This window comes from Sciurus carolinensis, chromosome 17 (genome assembly GCF_902686445.1).
Source record: "Sciurus carolinensis chromosome 17, mSciCar1.2, whole genome shotgun sequence".
NCBI lineage: Eukaryota > Metazoa > Chordata > Mammalia > Rodentia > Sciuridae > Sciurus > Sciurus carolinensis.
In genome coordinates this window covers 14,808,402-14,830,851 of record NC_062229.1, presented here as the reverse complement: position 1 = coordinate 14,830,851, position 22,450 = coordinate 14,808,402, and the positions used below count along the sequence as shown (strand labels likewise).

The 22,450-nt window shown below is 61.1% G+C and overlaps 1 protein-coding gene across 1 annotated transcript in view; it reads right to left on the bottom strand.

Moving 5' to 3' along the window:
• Cacna1a (calcium voltage-gated channel subunit alpha1 A) overlaps positions 1-22,450 on the bottom strand; it is a 248,011-nt gene that overhangs the window by 92,011 nt on the left and 133,550 nt on the right. The window contains 3 exon segments of the mRNA XM_047531985.1: positions 6,497-6,690; positions 9,767-9,919; positions 13,026-13,117. Of these exon segments, the coding sequence (XP_047387941.1) occupies positions 6,497-6,690; positions 9,767-9,919; positions 13,026-13,117 (439 nt within the window).

The window sequence follows — 22,450 nt, the reverse complement described above, 5'->3', positions numbered from 1 at the left end:
TGACCCCGGTGGGGGAAGACGGTCTCCCGGTGTTGGATGGAGAATCTGATTTCCAAAAAGGCCGAGTTCAAGATCACCCGAGGGCTGGGGTGGTGGCTCCGGGGTGAGGCCCTGGGCTGCGTGCCCAGCACCACATACAGAGCCGAATAAGATAAAGTCAGTATTAAAAACCCACTTTAAAGAGGAAGATCACTCTGAGCCGTTGCTTCCATCCTGCGGGCCCTGCCTGGAGCCCCTCTCCCGGGGCCTGGGCTCGGCTGCCCCCGTCACCCGGCCTGAGCCGTGGTCCCCCTGGGAGGAGACCTCGGACAGAGGACAACCCCTCCCACAGCTCAGCCAGAGGTCCGGTTCTCTGCGGCCCGTTTCACCCTCCAAACGCCTCGTGGAAGGACGCCCTGCGAGACTGCACGAGAGTCGGCTCCCGAGGGCCGGCACGCTTCCCTCTTGGTCCCCAGAGCCCAGAAAACCCTTGGCATGCAGTAGGTGCTCACTAAGCAGTGACTGAAAGGGACAGTCACGTGATCCTGTGTTGCCATAGCTGCAGGAAACGCATTGCCCCTTCCAGGTGGGCAGGCTGCCTCCTGACAGTCAGGGGCGGGGCTCAACCATCCGCAGCCGCGGAGACCCTGCGGGCTGACCGCGCCCCCCCAACATGGGCTTCCTCGGGCCCCCACCCCGTGCCCAGCGAGGCTCAGCGAAGCCGGGCGGCAGAGCCAGGTTGGACCCCTCATCCTGGCTTAGGGCAGACTGGCCCCCACCCCCGCTGCACTGCAGAGCATGTGGTCACAGTGGGCCGGGGCGCTAAGCAGCCTCGCCCAGATCAGGGCGACGCGCAGGATCCCAGTGCCTCACTTCAGGGTAAGTTTACTTCCCTTCGGTATTTCTGAGCAAGGCTCATTCAGAAAATAAGTACAGAACATGTTAAAAAAAAAAAGCCACTGGGCTCAGAACACCCAATTCCCCAGTCTAGGAGATAAAAATGGGGAGAAGGTGACCGTGAAAGGGCCCAAGTCTGACAGTGGCCTTGAGGGAGGCTGTGTGTCCCAGTTTGCCCCCGTTATAGATCATGTCACGACCGTTAATTATTTTCTGAGGCCTCTTTCCCCATTTACTCTTAAGACTGTCCTGGTTTGGATGACAAATGCTGTGGGCTGCCTGCCCAAGAGACCCGTCACCTCCCCAGCCTCATGAGCCACCGGGGACAGCCTCATGGCTCCTCACGAATGTCCGGCACACTCCTACCTCAGGGCCTTTGCATGGACGTTCAGCTGCCCTTCCCTGAGATATCGGCAGGCTCCCCTCCCTCCTCCAGGTCCACTCAGAAAGACTGCAAGCTCCCTCGAGGGCCCGAGCCCGGCGGCTCTGATCTGAGCTCTCGCTACCCTCCCCCTGTCCAACACAGGGCCTAGCAAGTTCCCGCCATGGGATCGCATCACTCTGGAGTCTTGTCTGCGGCTGCCTCGGCCCTTCTGGCAGCAGACGGACCCCTAGGGCCTCCAGCAAGTGACCTTTACCCCCTGCCCTTTTTCTCACTGAGTACCTGCTTCCTCCACTAACCTGTCAGTACCTTGGGGCCTGCACACAGTAGGTGCTGACAGTGTACCTGCATACAGTATTCACTTGATAAATGTCTGTTGGATCAGTGAGTGAGTGGCCGTCCTCCAGAGTCAACTACTTTGACACTGGACAAGACAAATACCAGCAAATGAGGAGAGGCTTACGTCAGAGGTCAGCACTGACTGTCAGTGACCATTGTCAGGGGACCTGCATTCGTGAGCACCAACTGAACACAGCCTTGCTGTTTCCTTCACTGACATTATCCAAGGGAAAGAAACAGAAAGCACCAGAGGCGGGGAGGAGGGAGAGAAGGAAGATGGGGAGAAGGACGGGGATTAGGAAGAGGAGAGATGAGGAAGAGGAGGAAGAGGGGTGGCGGGGAGAGATGGAAACGCACAAGAGGAAAAAGAGGAAGAGAGAGACGCGAGGAGTGTGCGACAGAGCCCAAGGCTGGGGTGAATCCCGACTCTTCTGCTGCTGTTGAGGGGTCCTCTGGGAGCCTCAGTTTCTTCTTCTGGAAGTGAGGGCTAAAAACGTCTTTCTTCCGGAGGTTGTTTTAGGTCACTGTTGACATTTGGGCTGCATCAGTGGGTTGTGGTGGGGACTGAGACAGGATGGCGAGGACTCCAGTTACCAGCTAAACTGTCGCCTCCACGGTGCTGGAGATGGAACCCAGGTCTCGCATTTGCTGGGCAGGGCTCTGCCCCGGCCCGTCCTCCTCAGGCAATGACAGGGCCACCCGCCTCAGATGGGGAGTCTCAGGGGCCAAGACGGAATTCAGCCGGGTCCACGGATTCCGACAGGAAGCGGCCACCCCTTCTCTTTCCTCGTTCCCACAGAAGTGGGCACGTTGTCCCTTTAGGAAGGGAAGTGGCAAAAGGTGGTAGTGTGGGCGGGACCCCCGCCACCAGGAAGTCAGGTGGAGGCCACAGCACGCAGTCTCTCAAGCTTAACGCTTCTGCGGGATCTGAGACTCGGTGACCGGAGCTGGATCTGCCTGTCCAGGGCCGCCTGACGCGTGTGCTGACCCACACCGAGTCTGCTCCCAGCACGCGGCTTCCTGTGCTGCTTGGGTAGGTGGAGAGCCTGTCGGGGGTCCCTCCGCTCCTGCCTGTGACTCCCTTAAGCTGCTGACTCTGGTGAGAGTTTGAAGGAACTGCTCCCCTCTCACCCTCCCCCACCTTCCTCTGTCTCCCCCTCTTGGGTCTGTCTCCCCAGGACAGCTCGGAGCCCAGGGGCGCAGTGGCCCTCGCCACCTGGCTAAGGTGGTGTCGATCAGCTCTTCGTTTTTATTTAGAGATGGGGCCTCGCCAAGTGGCTTAGGGCCCAGGCTGGCCTTGAACCTGCGATCCTCCTGCCTCAGCCTCCCAAGTCGCTAGGATTGCAGCTGTGTGCCCCTGCGCCCGGCTGGGTCATCTTAATTTGGGAAGGAGCAACTGCGTGTTGAAGGTGTTACAAACGGGACTGTCCAAACTCCAGGAGCTCAGGACGCCACCTCATCTGGAAATAGGGCCACCCTGGGAGTCGTCAGCCAAGAGGAGGTTGTGGTGGGGCAGGGCCGCTCCCAAGCCTGGGGACTGAATGGCCCCTGGGGAGGGCCAGTCGCTGTGGGCAGGGGTCCTGGGACGCCCAGGGAACACCAGGATGTCTGCCGCCACCAGGAGCCGAAAGAGGCGGGCCAGGACCCTCCCTTGGACTCCAGAGGGGGACGGCGCATTTCTGCCGTTTGAAGTCACTTAGTTCACGGTGGTTACGGCAGCCCCCGGATGACAGGGGAGGGGACGTCGGGAGGTGCCCCCTGGGGGAGGGAAGGGCAGGAGGGCGCCGGGAGCGGGGGTGGGGGTCTGTGTGCACCCCTCCCCCAGGCCCCGGGTGGAGGCTGCTCCTGGAGGCCCCGGGGCAGGTCTGTGGCTGTGGAGTCCCAGGGAGGGACAGAGTGGCAGGTGATGCCAGGGAGATCCCTATGGACGTGAGGGCGGGGCCCCTGCGCCTGCAGGACCCCGAGGTGAGCCGGGCTCACCCACCCACAGCCGCTGCCCAGGACGGCTTCAGAGTCCCGTGAGGCCCCTGAGGCTCAAGGAGGGGGGGACACAAATGGCAGAAAGTCCTAGAAGTCCATTCTGAACCAGGCTGTGACCAGGGGGGTCACAGTGGTGGACAAAGTGGGGCCCACGTCTCCCTTCACTCCTCGGTGCTGCTAGAGTCGTCGCGATAAAACCTCCAGTCACGTCTCCAGAAGAAATACTATTTCGGGGAGAATCGGCCATCTGGATCTCTGCCAGGGCCAGCCCTTGCTCCCAGGGAGGCACATGTGTCCACTCAGTCCCTGAGTCCTGAGAGGCAGGGCTGGCTTCTCCACGTTCTGCACATGTGGAAGTGGAAACCCAGAGAGGTCAAGCAACTCGCCCAAGGTTGCACAGCAAGGAAGTGCCAGCATGGGGAAGGGAACCCAGACAGGCTGATGCCCGAGTCCGTGCTCTCGACCTCAAAGCCTGTGGCACCAGTGACGGCACAGCTCTCACACTCCCCTTCCACCCGGGCCCACCCGGGGTCTTGCTCTTTCCCAGGGGCCAACTTCTCTCAGCTGCTGCTCCCCACTCCCAGGCCCTCCCGAGCTCCCTTGCCTTCCCCACACCCAGCTGGCGCCCCGCTGGGTCCACTCCCCATGGAAAACTTCTCTTCTTGCAAAGCAAAAGCCTAGAACCCACAGAGTCCTCTGGCAAGCTTTGGCTGACTGGGCGCAACCCTTTGAAGCTCAAGAGAGGGTCTGATTTTGGACCTGCTGTATGTTCCTGAGGCGCTAACTTCAGAAAAAGTCCCCACACAAATTAGAATGCCACATTCTTCCTTACAGGCTTAACGTCTGTCAATAAGCTGTCACAGCATTGGCAGAAATCTGCATTATCTATGAGGCGAATAGCACTTCTGAGACGCAGTGATTTGTGCAGTCCATGACACGCACAACTGTCCATGTGGCTCTTCTTTCTGCCCACTCTCAAGCTGCACCCTAAAAGGAGCTGCTGAGCATAAGGATGGATTGTCATAAGTCTCCCTCCAAACTTAACGGGGGACGTAAGGAGCACGCCCGAGACCAGAGGGACAGTCCAGTCCTGTGCAGGAGGAAGCCAGGCCAAACCCTAGACAGGCCAAAACTCAGTTGGCAGCCTCAGCCCTAGGGCAGGGGCAGAGGACACCTTGTGGGTTCATGGAGAGGTGAGCGCAAAGTGGCCCCCAGGCGCTCGAGGGAGACACCACCCTTGTGGCGTCCTCCTTTCTGATCCCAAATCTTTGGCTCTGACCTTCTTCAGCTGCTGACAGGGGATTGGTCAGGGGGCCTCTGACTTGCACAGGCGGGAGGGGGAAGGTACACTAAGGACAGAGGGGCCTTGGGAATGTGCACATCTAATAGGTATCAAAATTACACACGAGTTCAACCTTTGACCCCAGGAGGGCACTTCTGGGAACAGACACCTTGGCCCCCTGCAAAAGCATGAGACACACACAGGGTTGCTCACGGCAGCACATCTGTGGGTGGGAAGCCGCCCAGATGTTTCTTTCAGGGCAACTGTATAATGGAGTACTATGCTGCTGTCTAAAGAATGAAGGGGCCATCTCTCTCCCGCCATGGGAAAGGCTCTGGAATATTCTGCTACCTGAACGGGAGGGAAATGACGGAATAGAACAGCAAGCACGGGATGCCCCCCTCTGGTACGAGGAGGGGAGAGGACACAGATCTGATGACGCTTACGCCATAGGTGCTCTGTAGTATCCGTGGTTCTGCCTTTGCGTATTCAACCAATTGCACGTCAGAAATAAGTGGCCTAACTGCCCCTGTGCTGAGCGGGCACGGACGCTTTTCTTGTCCCTATTCCATGTGACGCCCATGAACGTAGCATTCACATGGCATCCGATGTTGAGTCACCCAGAGATGATTTAAAGAACGCAGGAGGCAAGGAGTCCTGCGTCGGTTTCACGTAGGGGACTTGAGCCCTGGGGTCCCAAGACCAACCCTCCGCGGATGCTGAGTGACAACTGCATTTGCACAAACGAACAGCGGCAGGAAAAGTCGAGGAGCCGACGGGCTGTGCGTGGGGGCGGGTCCCCGGGGAAGCAGACGGTGCGGGAGGACATCTTTTCAGATCCATCCACAGCGATTTTAAGTCCCAGGGAGAGCGAGCAGAGGCCGCACGCCAGGGCTGCGTATTCCAAAGCCACCAAACAAAACGTGCCCCGGCCGCTGCTCTCCAGACTGCGCTCCCCAGACTCGCGGACAGTCAGGGTGGACCCCGGGCCTGGACGCCGGCCTTGGCCGTGGCCTGGGGGCGGGAAGGTCTTCCGTGCAGGGACCCCAGCCACGTGTGCACACGCAAGTTTGCATGTCCGGCTCCGGCCACGCGTGTGCCACGAGGGGCCGGCTGGCTGTCCGCGGCCCTCGGGGGCGTAGACAGAGCGCGGAGGGATCTGGCCGAAGCGCAGGGAAATCGCAGGGAATCTGGACCTGCGCGGGAATCCCGGGTCCCGGGCGACGCCGGGTGTGCGCCACACTGAGCCATGCAGCCCCGGTGACTCTGTGCCCTTGGCCCCGTGACCCCCACCTCGGGCGGGGAGGGCCCTGGGGTGCGGCCACCCTGCCCGGATTCAAAGTCGCGACTCTTTTATCCACGTGGGGTTTGAGAGATTTGAAAAGCTAAAGTGACCTCTAAACACTGGTGTGCAGCCAAAAGAGGTAGCGCTTGTGTGTCCTCCAGACCTCCCCGCCCCGGGACCTCCTGTGGCTGCAGGTCTGGGCGAGCCTCCACCCTGGACTCCTCAGAGGCTGGGCCTCAGGCTGCCTCTCCTGGCTCTGTTTCCCGGCTGCACCCAGCCCTGGGAGCCGCCCTGGTCCCAGGGGGCCACCTCCCTGTGCCCTGGCGGCCAGCGGCGGCCCAGCGTCACTTACGTTGTAGAGGAGATCAGTCCAGCCTTCCATGGTGATGCACTGGAAAACCGTCAGGACGGCGAACAGGATGTTGTCGAACTGCGTGATCCCGTTGTTGGGCCCCTCCCAGTAGGGCTGGCACCTGGTCCCGTTGGGGCAGGTGCGCGCGGGCTCCTCTGTCCCGCACGGAGCCGGGGACTCGCCCTGAATGTCATCTGTGAAGGGAAGGGGAGGAGGTCAGGGAAGGGTCAGGGAAGGCCAACCACAAAGGGGACCTGTGGGTGGCGGTGGGGCTTCGCCTTCACTGTGGCCCCCCCGAGCTTTGCTGGGTTTACTTGCGGTCACTTCCCTACACTTCTGAGCTGGGTCCACTCTGAGGCTATCAGCTACCCCTCAAGTGCGGCTTTCGGGCTTCTCCTAGGTGTCGCCAGTTGTCATTACTGCCAAGTCATTTCCCATTCCCACTGTTTCTTCTTTGACTCGTGAATGACGAGGACACTTCTGTTTCACAAAACTTGTCAGGTATCTGAGGAGCCAGGGAGGAGTGGACGAGGGTTGCCGACGTCCCTCTGGCCCGTGCCAACGCCCGCAGCGCTGGACGACCCCTCTTGTCTCTGTCCCTCTTCACATCCGCTGTGCCAGCCAGGGGTCTCAGACCCACGGTCACTGCACCCACGGAGAAGCGGCGTGTCTCTTAGATTCTAAGTGCTTTTGGAGCGTCCTTTCTCTTTTGGATTTCTGATGGAGTTGGCTGGTGATCGGGGACAGGTTTTGCTTTGCCAGTCCCCAGACCCCTGTCAGGACAAGACCTGCGACCCGTGGTCAGGTCTGTTGAAGGTGCCATGGACTTGGGGTTGCTGGTCACTCCGCCTTTGGGACGTACTGGTCACCGGGTTCCCATTCCGTACCCGTGCTGTCTTCTGCTTCTCGATGCATCTTGGGCTCAGGGAGCCGTTCTGGGGACAGGATGGTGGCACACGTCCCTGCCTTCGCTGAGGATGACGAACAGGAGCTGCTGTCCCCACACAGCAGGAGGCAGAAGTGAGCCAGGGGTGCCCCTCTCGCAGAGACCAGGATGGCCTCCAGGAAGCCACGGGCTGGACGCCGAAGGTCAGGTCCAGATCCCAGGCCTGGTAGGGCTGGGGGGCAGCTGAGCCAGGTCCACCTTGGGGTCCTCACTGGCCAGAGCAGGGACAGGGAAGGACTCTGCAGTGAGGGACGCTCATGAAGGCCAAAAAACAGTGACGCGTCCCACGAGGACGGGGGTGTGTGCTCATCCCGCTGGACAGCTTCTGGCTCACAGCATGGTGCCCGGGCTTGTGGGCACCCCAGAGGGCAGCGTGTCCCGTGAGGCGTCCCGTGGACTTTCGCACTGCAGCGATGAGAAGCGTGAGCCCGGCTGCCCGCTCCTGGGGCGCCTTCCGGAACCAACAGATGGGGACGCAGAGAACCCTCACACGCAGGGCGCGGGGCCAGGCCTCAGGGTGGCCCCGGGGGCTGCCTGTCTCCACGGGCCCACGGCTGGCTTGTCCCTGGCTCAGCCGTCACCTCGGATGTTCCCTTGCTTCAGGCCTCTGGTGGCCCCTGTTTCCACGCTGGGGTGGCATGCAGACAGAGTCACGCCTCGGCCTTGTCACGGCTCCAGGTGACGGTCACGTTCCTCCAAGGAGTGTGGAAGCTCTCAGGAGGCAGGTGCTCTCTCTGCCTCTGCCCCCGGGGTGCAGGGACGGTCCCCGCGAGGCCCCGCCACACGAAGCTCTCCCAGGGTTGCTTCTAGAAGCACCACCATCCAGAGAGGCTGAGGAACTTGGTTATAAATACATTTTAAAATTAACCTGCTGCCGGGGTGTCTGTATATATCTGTCCCTTAACTCACACCTCTGATATTTTTAATCGTGAGCTTTTCAGTCATCCGCCTAAATGGAGGCTTCCTGCCCCCACGTCCATCCCCCACAGCCCCACTCAGACCCAAGCCAGCCCCGCTTCCCCTCCAGTCCGACTCAGATGGAAAAAACACCAAAAACTTCACGAAAGCCCCGGATGCAGGAGTCCGGGGGGTTTCTCTGCGCATGACTGGTGGTGCCCAAGGGCCAGAGCTCCCTCCCCCTCCTCCCCTCCCTCCTCCCTCCTCCCTTCCCTCCTCTCCCCCTCCCTCTCTCCTCCCTCCCCCCATTTCCACCTGGGTGCCGAGGCCAGGTGCAGAAATAGCTCTGCCTCAATTAACACCTTCTTCACTGGGGAAAGAAATAATTGGGACGTTCCATATTGAGCAAACTTCCCAGGCCCAGGAGAGGAGAACGGAGAAGCCAGGGAAGAAGCACAAGCCCCTCCCAGGCCCAGCCTTTCAGAACAGCCCTCCCCCTGGGCTGTCCCTCCCTGGGGGGCCTGGGGACAGGTCTCAGGAGCTCCCTCTGCTGATCCGCTGGGGGTGCTGGGTGGGGAAGGAGGGAGGGAGCCACTTCCGGGTCCTCCTCCATGGCCGCCCTCCCACTCAGAGGTCCCACTTCTCTCTGCTCTGCCTGCCCCCTGGGCCACAGCTCCCCGGTTCACAGCTCCAGCGTGGCCACCCAGCTGCCTGCGTGGGAACAGCCGGGGGTCCGGGCCCTGGGCGTCCCCTCTTGTGTGACTCCATGGCAACAGGCGGCCTGGAGCTGGGCACCAGGGATTCAGCTGGAAATCCGGCAGGGATTCGTGGATGGGCAGGAACCTGGTCCTGCCCGGCTGTGGGTCCCGAGCCTGGCCCAGGTGTCTCCGGCCTGCCCTGCTTGCCGGGCGCTGGACTAACTCGGGCAGGAGGGGCCGGGACCCTGGCTGGGGCTGGTCCTGACGGGCAGGAGCATCCGGGGCACATCCTGGGGACCAGGGGGGTCCCCCTGTGCTCAGCTCTTCCACAGGATAACCGTGCTGCCCGACACGAAGGCAGGCAGGGCCCCCCACCCACCTAGGACAGGCTGAGGTCCCTGAAGGAGCCCTGTCCATGGCCTGGGTCCAGTGCCCACGCAGGGCCCGCTCTGGTCCCCTGGCTGGGGTACTGTTCTGAATGGTGGGTGCCCTAGCGATGCCCAGCAGGATGGTCCAGCGGCCCCAGGGTCAGCGGTCAGCAGCACCCCCTTCGGTACCTGCCCTCCTCTCGACCCTCCTCCCAGGGCTGCAGCCTGGGGCCGTCCCGTGAAACCCCTGCCCCTGGGGTGCAGCCGGGCTCTGCACAGGAGCGTCTCCCACCCACCAGGAGAAAGCGCCAGCCCCACCCCAGGGAGGACTCGGACAACGCACGCCCGCTGTGTGACCTACCTGTCCCCTCTTCAAAGCAGGTGGTATGAAATTTCCCCATATAAAATTCTAACCCTATGATTGCAAAAATAAGGATCGCAAAAAACAGGAGGAGGCCGATCTGCAGCAGAGGGATCATCGCCTTCATGATGGACTTCAGGACGACCTGTAAGCCTGGGGAGACAGAGACACAGCCCGTGAGCCGGCGCCCAGGTCCGCCCAGGACGCCCGAGGCGGAGGGAATGCGGGCAACCTGGAGGCTGGCCCGGGGCAAGAGGGACAGTCCTGCCCAGTTCTGCAGAAGAGCCCCTTTAAAGTTCTTCAGCAGGGACTTGGGTCGCTTGGCCCGTCCGCGGCTTTCTGAGCCATTTTTGGGGCCCTGGGCAGTTTCCACCCAGAAGGGGCTCCTCCTCCTTCCCCGCTTTGTCTCCTGACAAGAGGGGCGTCTTTTCCTAGTCACACGGGCGCCCTCCAGCTGGCTGTAGCTCTCTGTCCCGAGGAACCCGAGTGCACACTGTCCCCTGCGGCTGCAGGGAAGGGTCACCCCAGTTTACACGAAGGGCAGCAAGGCCCAGGGAGGGGCTGCGGTCCTCCGAGGGCCCAGGAACGGCAGAGCCGGGGTTGCAACCCAAGCCCAGGGAACCTGAAGCTTGATGCTCTGCTTTGAGCATCGGACCTAAGACCCGTGGTGGTGAGAGAGGACGGGGGCCCTGGGGGCAGAGGGTGGGCACGCCACGGCAGAGCAGGGAGCCCAGGCCAGCCCTGATCCCGCCTGAGCTCAGGGTGGCACCATCCGGGTGGTGCTTGGACGGGAGCTTCGCGGTCCTCTGGGAGAGGAAGAGGCGACGTCCACACGGCTTAAGTTTGCATCCTGCTCGGAAAGTCCCCCAGTCGGAGACTCAGGAATGTCCGTGATAACAAGAGCCCCCTCCCTTTTCTTTTGAGCAGTCGGGAAGGAGATGGAGTAAGACCTCTTGGTTCCAACTGAGGTCCGATCCCACGGCTGTACTGTGGTGCTTGGCATCCTCGGGGGACTTGTTCCGGAATCCTCTAAGCATCTGCTCAGCCGCTCGTGGGAGATGGCACAGGCCCTGCACGGAACCCAGTGCAGCCTCTGGGGGGCTTAACTCGCCCCAGCTCCCTGCCCGTGCCTGACTTATACCAGCGCGGGAGGTATCTGTGAGGCCGTGCCCTTCAGGATCCTGGCGAGTGTTCAGTGCAGACGCAGTTTTTCCATGAACAGTTTCGATCCCCCGTTGGTAGAATCCATGGGCACAGCAGCCACAGGGAATCCATGGGTAGGGAGACAGGTCCGTGGTCACAGTGAGGGTCCTACCTACAGCTTGGGGCTCTGCTGCTTCTGGGCCGTGGTAAGTGGGGGGAGCGATCGGCTAGTCCGAAGGGCTGTGCCACTCCAAGGGCCTCAGGGTGAGCACCATGCTAATGGGCAGTGCAGTGCAATGGGCGAGGCTGGACCTCCTGGCGCCCGGCACGGGCCTTCTCGGGGTGCTGGTCACACGCCCCACAGCTGCTGAGGGTGCTGGCTGCCAAAGGCTCGGCAGCCCCCCTTCCTTGTAGAATCACTCTTGGGACCCAGCTCTGCTGTGCATGCCTGCTTTCCCAGGCCCCGTCCTCGATAACCGCCCAGAGAGGTCGAGAAGGCCAGTCTCCCTGCCTCCCAGCAGAGGACGGCTCTGGTGCACCTAGTGCTCTCTGTGGGTCGGGCTGGGCTGGACTCCAGCAGAGGGGGCATCCTGGGCTCCTCCTCCCCTCCCCAGCCTCTGCCCTGGGCTCTCCGAGGGGGAGACCTGAATGCCTGTCTTGGAAGTGACCTTGGACAGGCCAGGTTGCAGTCCGAGCCTGGGCGTCGCCATCTGTAAGTGGCGCTTACAGCAGCCCCTGTGCTGGATCAGACCTGGGATGTCCTCCCAGGGCCACGTGTCCAAGGCTGGACGCACAGGGACTCCCCGAGGTGTGGCCTGGCGGGAGGTGCCTAGCCAGCGGGAGTCTGTCTAAAGGGATTGTGGACCTGCCCCTCCCCTTCCCTGGGGCTGGGGAAGGGTGAGGGGGTGCCCGCCCCTGCTCCCGCCCTGACCCCTGGCTCGCCACAGGCCCAAGGGCAGGGCGGCCTGGCTGTGGGCTGGAACCTGCAGCTCAGTGCCAGGTAAATCCCTCCTTCTGACATGCCGGCTAGCTGGGCGTTCATGAGGGTCGCAGAAAGCCAACCCCCACGCCAGCCTGGCACTGGGCATGTCACAGAGGTGGCACGTCACACAGTGGTGGCATACGTGGAGACCCTCCTGGTGCCAGCACGCGGTGGCCCTGCGTTCACCACGACACAGGCACCTCCTGGGATTCCGAGTTGGAGTAGGAACACCTTGTTCTCTGAGAAATAGCCTGGGGGCTGGGAGGTAGCTCAGTGGTGAGTGCCTGCCTCGCATGCGCCAGGCCCTGGGCTCCGTCCCCAGCAGGGGTGATGGGAGAGCTGAATCCTGAACCCCCGTGGGCAGTGACCCCAAGGCAGGCACCGCCAGCGTCTCTTAAAGTGCTGGTATCACAGAACCCGAGTCCCCAGCCGGTCGTGGCGAGGAGTGAGTTTAAAACACGAGAAGACACAGCGTGTGCCTGTCGCAGCAGGGGCTCCAGAGAGCGCAGCGGGGCTGAAGAGGGGCCCTGCCGGGTTTGTGGCTGCGTCTAGTGACCTTCCCTGTGCTGGCGGTGGAACCAGGGCCTCCTGCCCCTGCTGTGATCCCGCAGCTGGGCCTGTGCTGGGTCCTGCCAGAGGCGGGAGCAGAGGGGCCCGGAGCCTGTAGGAATGCAGGTGAGCACCTGCTCTTTCCTCAGGCTTCTCACCTGTGAAACGGGTGTCTGCCCGTGAAGCCCTGGCCGCTGTACCCAGGGTGCGGCAGGACCTCAGCAAAGCCCGCCAGGGCCGCTGCCCAGGCTCGGGTCATCCTGCAAACTCCCAGTGTGACCCGGCCGTGGCTTTTCAGTCCTTCAAAGCCTCAGTTTCTCCCCTCTGTAAAATGGGGCTCTCAACCTTGGGGTCGTGGGTGCGGAACGAGACAACGCGTGGAGCCGAACGTGGCTCCCGGTATACAGGAGGTGCTCAGTGAGCGGGTGAGGCTCCCGGCTTGCTCGCGGGAGCTCACTCAGACCTGCGGCCAGGTTCCCGGGGGTCCCCAGGGCGGCTCCCCAAGGAGGAGCCACGGGAGGGGCCCCAAGACAGGCTGCAGAGGGGGCCCGGGGCCGGGGCCTCGGCAGTGGGAAACTCACGCACTTGGGATTCCAGACACCAGCTTGAGCGGCCGCAGCACGCGCACTGCCCTCAGCGTCCGCAGGTCGAACTCCGTCCCGACCGTGGCCAGGATGCTGCAAGAGAAGAGCCAGACGGAAACAGGACGTGGGTCTCGACGGAGAGCCGGGTGCTGGGACCCTGCTGTCCCCTCCTGGCTGGGGCCCACAGGCCTGCCTGTCACCTGCCCCACAAGACCCACAGGCCGTGGGCCACACTCCTCAGAAATGCAGCCTCCGGGGTGGACCGGCCAGGCAGTGGCCCAGGCCCCAGGCCTCGTGGGAGACTCTCTCCTGGTCTTGGTTTTTTTTTCTTTCCGGAAGTACTGAGACTCCCTGGCTCCCTGCTGCTGGGCAGGTGCCCCTCCACACAGCCGCACCCCCGGACTTTGTCACTTTTTATTTTGAGGCAGGGTCTTGCTAAGCTGGCCTTGAATTGCGATCCTCCCGCCTCAGCCTCCCAAATACCTGGGGGGACAGGTATGCGCCACCGTGCCTGGTTCTGCTCAGAGACGTGCCCCATGAGGATGGCGGCAATGAGAGGGACGGAGTCTGTGTCAGAGTCGCCGGACACCGGCCCTGCGACCCCAAGAGCTACTGGGGAGACGGCTCCCTCCCACGCCCGTTCCCAGGACGGTCCATTTCGCAGGTCAGTGCCGAGGCACAGCCGGACAGGAGGTCGTCACCGGAGGGCACGCCTGGAATACGGGAGGGCCCAGCAAACGCCTGTGGGTGACGAACACACCAGGAAGCAACCCTGAACCAAAGCGACCCTGGTGGACTCCATTCTAGAGAGATGGAAGGCTGGGGCGATTACAGAGGAGACCATGCAGCCGGCACAGGAGTGCAGCCTGCAATCCCAGCAGCTCAGGAGGCTGAGGCAGGAGGATAGCAAGTTCGAGGCCAGCCTCAGCAACTTGGCGAGACGCTATTGGAAGGGCTGGGGGCATGGCCCAGTGGTAGAGCACCCCTGGGTTCCCTCCCTGCCACCACAAAAACAAGAAATCCACAGCAGTGGGAGCAGCATCAGGTCGTCCACTCCATTGCCAACCCCCCTCCCATCAGAAAGGTGCCCAACAGCCTCTTTTTCCCAGGAGTCCTTGTGGTGGGAGCTCTGGTCACATGACCCCGTCACATGCCCACTGCTTCTGGGGAAGGGTTTCCTCCTTTTGAGAAAAGTCCTGAAGCAGGAAACAGCCCCTCTTCCTGTTCCTCCACCTGGGCTCCATGTCCACACAGGACACCCGGGGAGACATCCTGGAACGAGGCAGCCATCTTGGGGTGTGAGTAGTTAAGTCCCCAAAGCGAGGACAGAGGAGTGTCCCTCGGGGACACTGCGGACCCACCCTGCCACCAGCTGCTCAGCCTCCGGACTTCTTGTAATGTGGACAACAAAACATTCTTCCTAGAGATCAGGAAGTCTGGTTTCAAGTCCCGGTTCCTCCAATCGCTAGCTGTGTGGCCTTGAGCAACTCACTTAACCTCTCTGTGCTTCAGTTTCCTGGGTGTAAAATGGGAATGATAACCGTACTTCCCTTCAGGGGTGGGAGTTTCTGCAAACACCTAGAACTGTGAGCGCACAGCGAGCTCCGTCTAAGGCGGCCTCCGCCATCCTCGCTCCCATCACCTTTGATTCTGTGGTTTGCAGCTGAATTCTACCAGGACCAGCAACTGAGGGGATGTGTGAGCCGCCTGCATCCGACGCTCTGCGCTCTTTACCAGCTCTGGGTTCTCCTCTCTTTCACTGCCAGGGGCCGAGGCCCAGAGGGTTAAGCTACTTGACCACAGTCACGCAGCTGATGCATGGCGCCTGCGCCCAGAGACTGGTCGTACCATCTCCACCACCCCACCGGCCTTCCCTGGGGCCTCAGCCCAGCCCAGGCCTCCCCCAGCCTGAGCAGGGGAAGGAGCTTGACTTTTCTCTGCTGGTTGGAAGTCAGGACTCAATGACCATGGACTACGTGGGTGCGAGGGGAACATGTGCAAAGGTCCTGGGGTTGCAGGACCTCGTGGTGAGAGGGAGGTTACCAGCTGAGAGGATGGGAGGTGAGAAGGAGCTGGGAAGCCAGGGGAGGGAGGGGGTCCCCGTGGGCTGGAACCTCAGGTGAGATGAAGTACCTGCCTCTCGGAGGCCCTGGTCACCATTCCTGAGATGGACACTGTGGGGCAGGGTGGCTTCCCATGCGGTCTGCAGTCTCACTACGCCTAGGGGACGCGATTCCTCTGGTGCCACGGTCTGAGTGTGCGTGTCCCTCTAAAGTCCTTGTACCAGTAGTAAGAGGCGGGGTCTTTAGGAGGTGACTGTCACCAAGGCAGAGCCCTCCACTAAGCTGGAGGTCGACGGGAAACAACCCGGCAAGGAGCCATCGTGAGGCAGGGCGCAGCCTCCGTTGGCACAGCCTCCACTGGGCACCCATGTGGCCGCCTCCATCTTGGACTCCAGCCTCAGAACTGCACAGGATTAACTTCTTCCACTGAGCTACATCCACAGCCTTTTCATGTTTTGTTTGAGACAGGGTAAGTTGCGGAGGCTGGGCTGCAACTTGGGATCCTCCTGCCTCAGCCTCCCGGGTGCTGGAATCACTGAGCGCCCGGCTCAGTCCCTGTTCTTTATAGACAATCCAGCCTCAGGCGTTTCTCTACAGCAGCTCGATGGATGGACCCCGGCTTATCTCCTCTTGGGCGAACTGCTTCCGAGTCCCCACCTAGGCCCTGGAGTGCAGCACGGAGTCCCTCGCCCGCCCTGGTCCTGGCCACCTGCGCTTGGGTCTGTGCGCGGCCCCCGGGTGCACATGGTGCACACGATGCACTCAGCCCTGCCGCGTCCGTTTCCACCCTCCTCCCCAGGAGACCAGCGGCGGCTTGCCGGGAGTGCTTCTGCAACGCGCGAGGGCTTTGCGCGTGTTTAGCTGACGTGGGCGGCACGCGCGGGCTCCCTTGTGTTTCTGCCCAGAGCCGAGTTTGGGCCCAGGACGATCTGCTGGACGGTCTGCGGCCCTCGCTGGCCAGGCTCCGCAGGGGTCTCCGCCGCAGCCAGGGACAGGCAGGGTGGATGCCAGGCCTCTGGCTCCGGCACCAATGGGCAGAGGGGACGTGGTCCTCGGCACCGGAGACCCCGCCAGGCTCGCAGGTGCGCCTGGACTCCACGGCTGAGCCCGGCGGCCGGCGTGTCCTCGGCTCCACATCCGCAAGTCCGAGAGCCGCTGAAGATGTTCAGGGCAAACTGCGCCCGTCCTGGACGCTGCAGGCTCTAGCGACGCCCTCACGAGGCTGCCCCACAGCTACTCAGCGCCCCCTCGGCCGGGGTGGCAGGTCCCCGAGAGACGGTCCCGGTGCCCCGATGTGCAACACGGAGCACAAGCAAAATCAGCACCTGGACGCCGAGGACCCCAGAGCACCGCCACGTCCAGCCTGCGGGGCCAGTGCCACTCGGCCGGTGCCTCCAGATGGCAGGCAGGGGCGGGAGGACAGGGCAGAGCCGGCTGCACACAACCACGCACACTCACAACCACGCACACTCACACACACAGAGACACACAACTACTCACACACACAACTACTCACACAACCACACACACTCACAACCACACACACTCACACACACAGAGACACACAACTACTCACACACACAACTACTCACACAACCACACACACTCACAGACACACACACTCACAGACACACACAAGTACTCACACACACAACTACTCACACTCACAACCACACACACTGACACACAGACACACACTACTCACACACACAGGCACACACACACACAACCACTCACACAACCACTCACAACCACACACACACACAGACACACACAACTACTCATGCACACACACACACACTACTCACAGACACACACACACACTCACAACCACAGTCACACATACACAGACCACTCATGCTCACAACCACTCGCACTCACATAGACACACACACAACCACTCACACGCAGACACAGCCACTCACTTGCATGTGCACACAACCACTCACTCATACACAGACATGCTCACACAACTACTCACACAGACACAACCACACACTGACACTGACACACACACACACCCATAACAACTCATATACACAACCATTCACACACAGACACACACACACAACCACTCACACACCTGGACTCTGACGCGGACACGCTGACACCACACTCCCGACCCTTCACACACACGGGACACTCGGAGTCTGACCGGTCGTGCGTTGGCATCTGAGGAGCCCAGCGGCGCGGGCGGGGTCCCACGGCGCTCCTGCTCTCCTGGCGGGACGCGCTCCTTTGCTCAGGCCCCGCACCGGCCTCGCTGCAGGAGCCATAAACACGCAGGCCTGCGACCTGCGAGCCCCTCGCGGTGGAGTCTGTTCTCTCCGCCTTCATTGACCGACATGCCGAGGCTCAGCTGAGAACTGTTCCAGGGACACACAGGGCACGACGCCCAGGCCCCGCCCTCCCTGGCCTCCACCGGCAGCCTCCGAGTCTCGCGGTCAAGGCTTTCCTTCCCGCCCGGGCGCGCCGCATCCCGTGTCCCTCCTTCCCGCCAGGTGCTGGCCGCCTCCTCGAGGTCCTCCCCAGCTCTCCAGCCATCTGCGCGGCGGGTCCTTCCTTTTATTTGAGTTTTAAGAAAAGGATTGAACAGAGGCCACGTTTCCACTTGGGGCGATTCCTGAGCCTCCCACGTGCTGCTGTCTTAAAGGAAGAAGATGGGCCGAGGGGCGGCCCAGGGGCAGCGACTCCAGCCGCAGGGGCCAGTGCCCGGCACCAGGAGGGTGCTGACCGAGGGGAGGGGCGGGGGCGGAGGTCAGCGGGGGCGCTGGCTTCCAGCGCGTCCCCCACGACCTCACCCGGGTCAGGGCTGAAGGAGGGGACGGGAAAGAAACCTCGGGGTGAGGCTGGAGCTAGAAGAGGAGGGACCTGGGCAGGCGCAGGGGCATCTGTGTGGCCCTGGAACCAACAGAGACCCAAGACCCAGGTGGGATCTGGAGGGAGCCAAACGCTCCAGGAAAGGGACATTGGTGTCTGCAACTGAATTCCCAGAGGGCTCAGCGGAGCCTTAAAAAGACGGAAGGTTCCCAGGCAGAAATGCCCAGCAAGCGTCTAGGGAGACGGAGAGTCCACCGCCCTGACCCCACATGCTGGGCACATGGACGCAGCTCACACGCTCTACCATGACGACGTGCAGACAGGTCCCTGAGCACCGGGCAGGGCTGGCTGGAGCTCCCGGTGGGCGCTTGGCCGGCGTCCTCAGGGCCCTGGCCTCCACCCCCAGCGCCGCACAAATACATGAATAAAATAAAAATGAAAATGGACTCGCACAGAACAAAACCCAAGGCGAAAACAAAGCCGGTGCTCATGGCTCACGGTGACCCACCGGGAGTTTCCAAGGCCCACCTGCTTGGGGAAGTCACCTGGCAGTTTGTGCCGGAGCGCGACAGGGCCCTGACCTAGGCACGCACTCCTGGGAAGATCCCCAGGGAAATGTGACAGCCACCACCTGGAGACAGATCTGGGGGTCCCCTGCAGCCTTCCCGCAGCCCCACACTGGGGCCAACACCCGAATCTCGGCAGGTAGCAAGCGCGTGGCGAGAGCACGGGGGGCGGGGCCCGGGGCGGGGCCGGGGGCGGGGCTCGCCGCAAGAGGCTGGATGATGGGCAGCTGCCGGGGTGACTCGGAAGGATCTCTCACGTCGGTGGAAAGAAGCCGTCTGGCTCCTGCACTCAAAGTTCAGGAACCAGCAAGCCCTAGGTGTGCCGTCTGGTTCGGTGGCATCCTGGTGACCGCAAGGGCACGCAGGGCTCCTGGAGGCTGAGCGTGTTCTTGCTTTGGGCCCGGGTTACATGAGGGTGTTGTTTCAGAAACTGTCCCGCTGCTGTAAGGTGAGTGCGCTTTCCTGTGTGCGCGATCCTTGCCAGGCCTGGGGACGTGATCGTCACGGCTGCCTCTGAGAGAGAGGCCCAAGGAAGCCTCAGGAGGGGAGCACGAGACCGAGCCTGCGACTTCCTAGGGAAACCTTGGCCACGGGGCCGGGGCTCCAGGCAGACGTGGGGCCACCTTCTCGAGGTCGGCTGGGCTGCTGGGGCCTGGGGGCAGCCAAGGGGACATCACGCAGGGGAAGCAAGGGGCCCCACCTGGCTTCCTGCACCCTGGCCTCCACCCTGGTTTCCAAACGTGGCCATGGCTGGGTTTCGTGTGGCTCTGCTCCTCCAAAGCCCTGCTGGGGGGAACTGGGGTTTGGTGGTGCCTGGTTCCCCGAGGTTCAAGGGCTGGGAGTTTGGTCCTCAGGACGATGGCCTAGGTATCAGCAGAACCTTTAAGAGGCAGTGTCTGTGGGAGGTGTCACCCTTGGAGGGATGAAGGCAGTTCCAGGGGGCCTTGCACAGTTGTGATCGGAGAGTAAGACTGGCCCTCCTGCCATGTGATCTCTGACATGCACACCCACCATGATGCCAGCTACCAATGTGACACAGCCACAGGGGCCCCCACCAGAGCCCAGCTGAAGCTGGTGCCATGCCCTTGAACCTCCCAATCTGTGAGCTAAATAAACCTCTTTTCTTTATAAAGTGCCCGGCCTCAGGCATTTTGTTATAACAATAGAAAATGAACCAAGACACGTACTGTGCAGCTCGGCCGTGGAACTAGAGTGGGTTACGTAACCAGGGCATTCAGCAGCCACAGCTGGTGTGCATGGGCTCTTCCCACATACCCTCCCTGCCACACTCATTCTTCAGTTTGCTCTGGCCCCAGAGGTGGGCCCGGGGTTCAACTCCCAGGATGCTCTGCTCTGGCTTCTGGTTGGGTTTGGCCACGGGGGAGAGAGGGAGGGAGGTTGCGCGTTCGTTCTCCCTGCGCCTCCCTGGTCTGACTGTGGGGCTCTGCCTTCACTGGGTTTCTGGGGAGCTGGGCCAGCAATGGCTGCCCTCTGGGGAGCTTGGCTTCCCTTACCAGTCCTTCACCTTCCGCACCTCCTTAAGCAGCTTTTAAAAATAACATGCTCTTCACGTGAACCATCTCTTTCTCATGGACACCCTGGCGTGCACAGGGTGGGAGGAACAGAAGGCCTGTGACGGCTGCCTGCCTGAAGACCCCTAAGCCACCCAGGGTTTGAGACCAAAGTCTCGGAGAAGCAGGAGCTGATCCCAGGCGTCCCCGCCCCAAGGGGCAGGGATCCTTGCCACTGTCGCTTCACTGTAAGGCCAGAGCAGTTTCTGAGGGCGGGAGGTGAGGCAGAGGAAATGGGCGGGAGAAGATGGGTTGCCCCTGAGAGTGGTCCTAAGGTCAGGCTTGCAGGGGGTGAGCCGATTCCCAGGCAGGACCCACAGCACGTCCCCCGCTCCTTCCTGGGCACTCTGCTCGACTGTGCTTCCGGCTTCACAGGTGGGTGCACACATGACTTCAGCCACGGCAGAAAAGTCCTGGGGACACTCTCAGGTCAGGCCAGAAACACTTCCCAAGTATTTTCTTCAAATTCTTTTCCCTTCTGTATTTTGATACCAAGGAGCCTGGAGATCTCAGAGACCATGGGCTGACAATACAGAGCCACAATGCTGAAGGAGCCTGGGCTTCGGCTCAGTGGAGCAGAGACCTGTCTGCTATTCTAGAACACCCCTTTTGAAATGTAGCCTATGTACACAGTGGAATACTATTCAGCTATAAAAAAGAAATAAGATCTTGTCATTTGCAGCAACGTGGAATTGGGGGACATAATGTTATGTGAAATAAGACAGATGCAGAGGACAAATACCATATGATCTTACTCCTAGGTGGAAGCTAAAAATATTGATGTCATAGAAGTATAGAGTAGAATAGAGGCCACGGAGGTTGGGAAGGAGGCTGGTGAGGAGGATTGAGGATGCCAGATAATGGGGGCCAAAAATTCAGTAGCTAGAAGAAATAATCAGCTTTGGTGCTCTCGTAGCACAGGAGGGAGACTATGCTGTGCAACAATTCATGACTTACTTTAGGAAGAACTATGAGAGAGGATCTGAAACTTCCCAACGCAAGAAATAGCAACCACTGAAGCAGATGGAAATGCTAATCATCTTGCTTTGATTGGTGTAGGTCGGCTCAGGAAACCATGGGACACCCCACAATGCCCCTGCTATCCCAGGAGGGCCGGGCCTGGCTTGTCATGCTGACCTTAGACCAACCCTGCCAAGCTGCTGCCCAGGCCTGGACAGGCTGTTCTGGCTCGGGAGTCCCACTGGGGACCTGGGTTGAGGCTGTGGGACTCTGGGGTCCAGAACCAGGTGGTGTTTGCATAGCCAGCCTGGAGCTGCGGGGCTTGGACAGGCACCTCCAGACGGACAGGCACCTCCGGACAGACAGGTGCTTCCGGACGGACAGGTTTTTCCTCCATCAATTAAACCGTGAGTCACAGCTGAGTCACCAAAGAAAGAAGACAGTCAGCCAGCAATTCCAATCTCCTCTCCTTCGCTCGGACCATGAGTCAGCACGAGTCCAGGCCCAGAAGGGAGAAGGGGAAGAGAGAGGCCGGGCCAGCAGAGGCCATGGGGTCTAAGCGCCGTTATGCCTTGTCTGAGCAAAACCAAGCCCCCCAGAGCTCGTTAAGGCCTGTCACTCACACCCACGAGGGCACGTTCCTCATCTCTGCCCCCACCGCAGGCCCCAGAGCTGACCTGAGCCCAGTGAGCTCCGTTCCCGCTCACTCCAGTGCCGCGGGCTTCTTTCTGTGCTGAGGACCAGCCAAGTCCCCACAGAGCCCGACCCCCCTCTGAACCCACATATCAGCTCATGTTTGTAAGAGGGGAGGGAGGGGCCCTGCTGTCTCTGGACAATGGACAAGACTGGACCTTGGGGAAGGAGAGAAGACCCCGCAGACAGGGCCCCGCAGGCAGGACCGGGACAGGCACGAAGCCAGGGAGCCGGCTGGTCTGCCTCTGACCCAGGCAGCCCTGGACAGGCCGCCACTGTCCCGGCCTCTGCTTTCTCCTCCATAAAATGAGGAGAGCAAAGAAGCCCATGCCAGAGTTGTGTGGTTGAAAACCTGGCACCCACCGGAGGCGCCAACGCCAGTATCTGCTAGAAAGAAATCCAAGTGCTCCTTCTTCGTCCCTGGGGTCACCCCGAAAAATGATGACCAGACTGGCCAGCAGGTGGCCCTCCCGGAGCACTGGGCAATCACAGGGGCTGGTGTGCCTCCCTGAGCAGGCATGTGTGTGTGTGTGTGTGTGTGTGTAAGACTGGGAGCGTGATTGTAGAGTGAATGTGTAAGTGTGTAAGAGTGTGTGAGCATGCACTGTGTAAGAAAGAGTGTGTAAGAGAGTGTGTGTGTGCAAGTGTGAGTAGTAAGAGTGTGCAGGTGTGTGAGAGTGTATGCATGTATGTGCATGTGAGTTTGTGAGTGCAAAAGTGTGCAAGACCATGCAACTGTGAGTGTGCAAGAGT